The 8,384-nt window shown below is 40.3% G+C and overlaps 1 protein-coding gene across 1 annotated transcript in view; it reads left to right on the plus strand.

Moving 5' to 3' along the window:
* Positions 1-1,853: 1,853 nt before the first annotated feature.
* LOC104506644 (inhibitor of Bruton tyrosine kinase-like) overlaps positions 1,854-8,384 on the plus strand; it is a gene marked incomplete at its 5' end in the record, with an annotated part of 11,356 nt that continues 4,825 nt past the window's right edge. The window contains 2 exons of the mRNA XM_010147658.1: positions 1,854-1,891; positions 3,315-3,467. Coding sequence (XP_010145960.1) covers positions 1,854-1,891; positions 3,315-3,467 — 191 coding nt within the window. The remainder of the gene's footprint in view (positions 1,892-3,314; positions 3,468-8,384) is intronic.

The following is an 8,384-nucleotide window of genomic DNA, read 5'->3' on the forward strand; positions in this document are numbered from 1 at the left end:
CTGTCAAATCCATACCTGCCATGCCGTGGCTTGGGCTGATGTTAATTGTGTTTTACTAGCCATTTTGGATAAAACAAAGCCTGAAGTAGGTTTTGGAGGACATTGTGTAGCTTACCTAGTTACCTGCACTTCTTCGGAAGAGTTTCTTGTTGGTGCCTGAAGTCCTCTTTTTTTTTTTTTTTTTTTTTTTTTTTTTTTTCTTTCCCCAGAGTGAGATAAATGACTCTTTAAAAGTTTTTTCTCTGGTTGACTGGAGCACATGGGCTAGATGCCTCTAGTTGATTTACTTAATACAGGAAATAAGATCTTAAGAAAAGCTCCGATAAAAGACCTATACAAATATGGGGCTTAACTTCCTTGATCTGACATCTGAATAGTTTGTTCATCTATTCCCTGCCAGATAATTCTTTACCTATTGGATGTTATTTCATTTTAAACTGCCAACTGCCTATGAACCATTCCTTCATTTAAAAAGCAAGTATGAATTGATTTTTTTAATATGCTTAGCTAACTGTCTCCGGGAAATATATTGTGCTCTTAAGGTTCTGATTAAACAGTTTTTGGAAGTATCTGGGCTCTACTGTGTTACACAAACCATCTTAAGTGAAAAGGCCAGGGTATACTTCAGGAGGATGGAATCCAGCCTAATGCTCATGCGGTCACCACGCGTGATTCTGTACGTTCCTCTGGCTGCTGATGTGGAAAATGCTGGGAGCTCAGAAGTTCAAGCAAAGAACCAGTGGGATGTATATGAATATTTAAAATTATGCCTCGCTGCTGGAAGAGAGCAATTGTTGAATAAACTTTGAGCAGCTTTAGGTGAGCCATCAATTATTTGATTGTCCCTGCTAGTTGTTCAAAGTATTTTTGTAGGGAAGGTGGGATGGTAAGTATTACTCGTCTGTTCTAATATTATATTTGCAAAGTCATATTCTGTAAATTCACAATGGACTATTAGGGTGCATTTGGCACCAGATTGAGCTTTCCACGCATGCAGTATAGTCAAAGCCATAGAACTTGTGTTCCAGTGAAATAAGATAGTCATCTTGGATGTGCAGTGAGCATGCTTGCCAAGAGGGTGTGGGGACCTTCCGCCTCTTTTTTGGTTCACTTAAGACAGAGTCTATCACACACAGTGAACTACCAAAAGAAACTTCAGTTTCATAGTGTTGGGGTGACTGAACCTATGTTTCCTCCTTTGAAAAAGAGTGGAAATTAGAAGGGGCGGGGGAAATACCACATTAGTAATACTTTGAGACTATGTCATGCAAGAGGCTAGGTGTCAACTTTATTAGTTCTCCAAACCTAGTTTTATTGAGGGGAGGGGGTTTTGTTTAATTGTTTTGTTGTGGTGGGGTTTTTTTTGTTTTTGTTTTGTTTTTAAGCTCCGGAGGGCCTCTGGCTTTTCAAGAGTGGGATCCTAATGAAATTTTAAGTCTTTCTTGAGCATTACCAGTTGTGTATTTTAATGTCTAGGTTGTCAGTATTCCACCTTAAACATCAACAGCTGTTTTGGAACCTCATGCTTTGATGTTTTTCAGTTACAGCTTAGAGAAACTTAGTCATATTCCACTTTTTAAAAAAAAAAAAGTATAAATTGATTTTCCTAATGCTACTAATTAGATAGAAATGACAGTGTATCAGGCAGGACAAGCTGACGTTTAGAGTTGCTGCTGTTAGGAAAATTTTTATCAGTTTAAGATGAACCATTTTAAGCTACTGGTAATTGTTCTGGACAGGTTCAAAAGCTGAAAATGACACAGGGTTGGTGTTTTTTTTTTTGAGGCATTGTTTTGGGGTTTTTTGGTTAGGTTTTTGGTTGGGTGTTTGTTTTTTTTGGTGCTGTGTTGCAGGTGGATCTGATTGCAGGACAGAAGTTTCATGGAAATGGGTAGGTTACTTAAGTTGTTAGTATCAGAAGAAGCTTCTGTGACAGGAGATCCCAAGGGAACCATTTAACCTACTCGGTATAAGTTTGGGGATGTTCTGGTCAAACACTTGCCTGGGCTCTTGCATGCCAGCTGAAGTAGGAACAGAGGATGTGCAAATGCCTCTGAGCCCCTGCATGTGGAAGGCTCCCATTCTGCTTGCTGTGACTTCTGTACTGCTCATACAGTATTTAAAAAAAAAAAAAAAAAAAAAAAAGGGCAACTCGAACAAAGAGCCCCAAACTGAAGCCTGGGGTGATCTAGCATGGGAGTCAGACATCATATGTAACTGCCTTAAGATGCTTTTGTTGTAAGATTGCAGATAGGTTGTTGTAATGTTTTAGTTCCCTCCTGTTTGTTACCTTAAGTTGTATGCAACATAGATGTAGTTTGAAAGTCTTTAGCTTCAAGTGCTTTCCTTCTTGTGATAGCTGCACAAATAATTAGTGTTGTGTAGAAAGCTTGTTTTACTTCAGTGCTGTTTATAACTGATCTCTTACTTCTCTGAGTAGATAATGAGCAAAGCTGTTCTTCCAGTACGCATTTTGTGTATTTGACAATGTGGGGGACTGTTACGCTTAGTAAAGTTAAATGTAAGCAGATGTATGAAGAATTGATTCCAAAGCCTTGATGGGTAATGGAAAGACTAATGGTAACTGTCTTGAATTTGGTAAATAAAAAGGCTTTTGGATCAGAAAGTGTTCAGAATAGCTATGATGCCAAACTGCTATATTTTCATACTGGTGTATTTTTGAACGGTAATATTGCAGGCTTTAGGTCAGTGACAGTGCACATTATACTTGGGCAAGTAAAAGAAATGAAGCGTATCACTTTTATGAATTTCACTGTGGATTAAGTGATTTATAGACCTTCCAGCAGGTATGAGTAACTCATTCAATATCTTGGGAAAAGGTTATCTTAGGATCAGCTATATTTGACCTTCATGGAAGTAAACTGACAGTATTGGAACAGAAGTACTAGAGCATTGTGTGATTTATAAGCATACGTTTCAAGTAATAGTACTGTTAGAAAAGTTACAGCTCGTCTAAGACAAGGTGTCTGTGAAAATAAAATGGATTTTAAAGAGAATGGCTGGGGTGGGGGGGAATAGATGGAGGGATGGTTTTTGGGTCTTAGGGTTTATTTTTTTGTTTTCCTTATAATAAAATTTCCATATGATTGGCTTGGCTCATTTATTTTCTGATGTTTACTTATTTGATTGAATGGGGTCTAGCAGCCATACTGGTGAGATGGAAAAGTTCAGTAATAGTGTATTTTTATTTTTTGTAACTTTAAAAGCTCTCTTTGCTATATGAATTGTGAAACAATATGGAGTCTTGGAAAGTGCAAGTATAAAATGAGTTGTCCCTTTTTTTTTTAATTAAGGTCCTCTTCGTTACATTCTGTTTTGCCAAAGTCATTCCGTGATCTTGTTATGGAAGAAGAAAAATGTATGAGTGCAAATAATTCACCTGGTACTGGTATCAAAAGAGCTGGATATAAAGGAACTGAGGATTCATCAGTCCAAAACACCATAAAGTAAGAGAGCTGTCTTTTCCTAATTGATCACCATTATATAAAAACTACAATAACCTGTTAAAATTCTGCTAAAGTAGGAAAGGATAAAATTGTTATTTAAAAAAAAAAATCCTGTAAGCATTCTTTTAATGATTCTATTAGGGTTTTATTTACTTTTCGTAGGATTTTATGAACAGAATACTCATAAATAGGAAGCTTAAGGACTAAAGCAATTATGTGCCAGTGCTAATATTTTGTTTGAGGTCCAAAGTGTTTGTGCCCATATATAAGGAAACAGGGAGGGGGCGTGTGTGTGGTGTATCTGTATATATGGACACAAACACTTCAGGCCCCAAACAAAATGTGTGTGTTTGTATGTATGTATAAAAAAGAAAAACAGGTTTTTCAAACTTCTGTAGAAATCAGGTATTCTTTAGCATTCAGATATGGCATGCATGAAACAGGAGTTTGTGTAGGACTATTTCTGTGTGATCACTAGGTGGATAAAATAAGTTTATTCAAGCACAATTCTGGCATTTCTTGATCTGAGTTTTCTTAAAAGCTGAGTTAAGAGGGGTTGCTGCAATATTGATCCATTGGTTACGTCTCCGTATTATAATTACTGGAGGACTACAGTCCTAAGGACAAAAATAACTTTTTCTGAGGTGCATGTGCATTATATGTCTAGTTATTAGATAATATTGTTCTTTGGTCACCTTGGTTTAGCCACACATCCTCTTGGTACCTCCAGTAACATCGCTGTTTTGGGTTAAAATAACTGTCTAAGCTGAAGAAAGAAATCTCAGCGTTACTCCTGACAGTCTGTATAACTGAGTTGCCTGCATCTCTTCCCCACCCTGTCATCAGTAAGTGGGAATGCTGTGCATTCCAAATATATTTGAGACAGAAGGCCTGCAAATCTTACAGACTTTCCATCCCACTGACTGGAAGTGGTGCAGGCCAGCTGCCCCACGGTGGTAGGGGAGCCAAGTGTGACAGCTGCACTGTCCGGATGGTGGCCTCCCTGGCAAGCGCATGGCCCCACTATGCCAGAAGGGTGAGCCATAGTCAGGGAGTGCAGACAGGGCCATGGAAATGAGTCAGGGTTGAGGGTCAAACCTCCAAGTCAAGTCAGGGTCTGGAAGAGCAAGGCTGGGCTTGGGGATAGCTGAGGCGTAGGTCAAGAAAGGCCTAAGACTAAGGGACTGAGCTTAAGTGTGGCTCCTGAGTAAAGCGTGGGAGCCCCTGTGAGCCTTCGCACAGCCCTTCCTTGCAACTCAACCCTGTTCATAGCGTCCTGACTCAAGTTTACACAGCTGTGTTGAGGGAGAGGGGTTTGCAGGGCCTGTTGGTGCACAGGGAGCCCTGAAACCCATTACCTCTCAGTCTTTCTTATGAGCTGTTCCATCCCCCTTCAAAAACTGTCCCCTCCGTAAGGAAAAGAAAGTTCTTCTGGGTCTCCCTCTTGGTTGCACAGCTTGCATAGAAATTAGTGTTGCCCTAGGACAGGAGTACTGTCTGTCCTATTGGTTGATAAAGAACAAAATGAGGGTAGAAGTATAGGAACATTTTGTGTGGGACGGTGTTTGGGGAGAGAGGTAGGAGGGATTTGGAGGGTGTGTGTGATAAGTGGACATTCTTCAGGAACAGAGGGATGAAGTTTATTGCGGGGAGGGGAGATGTAGGAACATGAAACAATCTGCAGAAAAACAGGTATCATTTATTTTGTTGGTAGCAAAATAATAAAGCTTTTCGCCATGTGGGAGATGGCAAGGGCTGGTGATAAGGGGACTTGTACTGGCTGCTATTATTAGCTTTGTGACACTTGCACCGTCATCTTTGAAAAGTCATTTCTTTTCCGTTTGCGTTGCTCTTGGTCCGTGCAGTCTGGCCAGTCTGCACGCCCTCAAAGTGGATTATTTGAGCTGAATCCAGGCCTAATACGTTAGCTGTCTGAAAATGATACATTTGAGCTAGTGGGAGCCTGGATGACTAGATTGACTATAAGCAGTTGAAAAAGATGGCACTTCCAGAGCTATTTCAGGTTCTGAAGATGCTTATTTCTCTTTGTGAGGTATAAAGAGCTTAGGTGTCTGGTTCATCCATCTGAAAGTTAGGAGCTGAGTTTCTAGTTTGTGGTAATTTTATTCTTTGACTGTACAGTTCCTGTCACAGTAGGTTCTGATTTTTGCTTGCGGCATTTAAGGGCTATTTCTGTGAAGATTAATTATCCACACCCTTACCTCTTCCTTTTTAAGGAAAGGAAATTGTACGTGTGTGGAGCATAATAATGCTCATCTCTTTGATGTCAGACTCGCTGATGGGACACTGAAGATACTTGCGTGGCTACTGTTTCTGCTTTGTCTTTTTTTTTTTTTCTTTGAATAAATTGTACAGTTCTGACAATTTTCTAAAGCCTCTGGATGAGGTTTTTTGGTGATTGCATAAACACTCTTCCATGTAGTGTCACCTTCCAATTTATGCAAGCCAGAAATTTTCTGTAGATGATCCATGTCATGAATGTGGAGCTGTGAACAGGATTCAGTCCAGAGGCCGATCGGCCGAAAAGCTGGGCTGTGTGGATGTGGCTGCATTGTTTCCAGGGACAGCTCAGCCTTGGGAGTTATGATGTGCAGCTGTGCATGTGTAGCTCGTCATCCAAGCTAAAAACATAGGCCTGACATGACTTAACTTTGTTGTGGCAGGCTGGGTTGTCTTCACTGTGTTTCTCCAGGGACCAGTGAAGAGTCTTAGTAGAAACAAGTCATTGTGGCTTTGCGTGGGAATGGCCTAGATCTGCTTTGGCTAATAATGAGCTAATGAGTAGTGCATGACTCAGATGGTACAGCAAAACCCAAGAGGTTCTGCAGGAGACCAGGCTTTGTGTTCCTTCTCTGAGAGTAGTCATTAGATCAGGGGGGCAGTGGACCTGAACTGGCTTCAAATGAACAAATTCTTCAGAAACAGTGGGGAGCTGAGTGCTGGGACATCTTGGTGGCTGTGCTGGAGTCATGGCAAGTTCAGCCAACTGAGCTAATCAGGTTGGTTCAGTACTGGTGATACTTGGCCAGTTTGTTTCCATGCAGAACCACTTATGTCTCTGCATCAGTCTTTAATTTTCAAGACTTCTGGCGTTCCAAGTTCTATATTTTTGAGGCTTTTTTCCCATTTTTCTGTATATGCTAGCTTCCCATTTCCCGTCTGTTCCATTTCTCTTAGTTATTTTCATGCCAGCTGAGGAATTAATCTAGCATGTTGAAATATCTGCAGTTGATTTAATATCTGGAATGAGCGTCTTGCTAGCGAGAAACACAGATGTACATATGTACAAACAGCTTGAAAATATCTGAGCTGCTTCCTACGTTTTAAAGCCACACTTAAATTGAGGGAGATGACACAGGTATTTAAACTTATCTTTTAATTGATCACTAGAGTGTGCTGTGACACTGGAACTATTAGTTCCAGTTTTTGGAAAATTCTTTTGTGTTTGGGTTTTTTTTGTTGTTGTTGTTGTTTAGGCATTTTGGCTTCTGGGTTTGTTTAGAAGTCTTACTCTGGAAATAACTTTTTATCTGTACTGAAACAGGCTTGTTAAGGATAACTATCTACTTGGCTTCATTTATACCAGTGCTGCGAGTTCTTTGGATTATGAGTAGGAAGAAGAGTGTAGCTGTCTAATAGATTGGGTAGGTGTTGGTTACTGTCAAATGTGCAGGAAGGTGAGCATTATTAAAGTAGGTGGAAAAAGAGATAAAATTGAGAGATGACACCAGAATAAAGGTATTTAGTAAGTTGTACAAACATGCTCTTAAACCAGCAAGCAAAAAAACCTGCCCTCCTCTGCTCCTTCCTTAATTTTCTCTGGCTCTTACCTAGTATTTATTATATTATTAACTATCTTAAGTGCTGTAAAAGCTGGAAGCAGATTTATCTAGACTTCAGCTAAAAAGTAGTCCTCTGTTTTTGAAATCATAGTATAATTTAGATTCTTTAGTTCAGCCTCCTGCTCAAGTCACACTAGGTCACGTTGCTCAGGGCCTGGACCATTTTAGTTGTGACTGCTTCCAAGTATGAAGATACCCCAACCTTTCTGGACAACATGTTCCAGTGTACGATCATCCCCATAGTGGGGATTTTTTTTTCCCTATATCTAACTGGAATTTCCTACCTTGCAGCCTTTGTATGTTGCCTCTTACTCTATCACTGTGCACCTCTAAGATGATGCTTGCTGCATCTTTTTCTCTACCCTCCAGTTAGGGAGTTGAAGACAGCACTGAGACCGCCCCTTTTCCATCATCTTTTAGGGTTAACAAAACACGGTTCTTCCTGTTGTGTGCTCCAGCCCCTAATCTTGGTGGCCCTCCAGTGGAGTTGTTACAGCCTTACAGCATCCTTCTTGTATTGGGGAGCCCAAAACTGGGTATGTTACTCTGTATGTAAACTAAGAAATACAGCATGGAGGGGAAGAATCCCTTCCTTTGCCTGCCTGCCTAGACTATTGCTAGTACAGCCCAGTATGCAGTTGTCCACCTTTGCTGCAAGGGCAGGTCCTTCTCTGCAGAGCTGCTTTCTAGCTAGTCAGACCCTGGCCTGTACTGCTTCATGCAGTTGTTCTCTTCCAAATACAGGACTTTGCACTTGCCTTTGAAAAAACAAATCCTAAAAGGTTATGTGGCACTTGACTCGGTGTCATACAGTTCCCATATTTGTTTATCACACTCCATCTCGCAAGACCCGATACCGTTCTTAAATGAAATAGGATTCTCTGCCATTGATTGTCTTTTGCCAGAGATAAAGGAGACAAAAAAAATTACAAGATCCTGCTTTTCTACCTTTTTTTTTTTTCATTTTTAACTGTTCTTCAACACCTATGGAAAAAGCATGGAACTGCAGATATATAGGTACTCAATCCAGAGAATGGTACAGGCAGATTTGGCC

Source organism: Eurypyga helias, unplaced genomic scaffold (genome assembly GCF_000690775.1).
Source record: "Eurypyga helias isolate BGI_N326 unplaced genomic scaffold, ASM69077v1 scaffold6972, whole genome shotgun sequence".
In the NCBI taxonomy this organism is placed as follows: Eukaryota; Metazoa; Chordata; class Aves; order Eurypygiformes; family Eurypygidae; genus Eurypyga; species Eurypyga helias.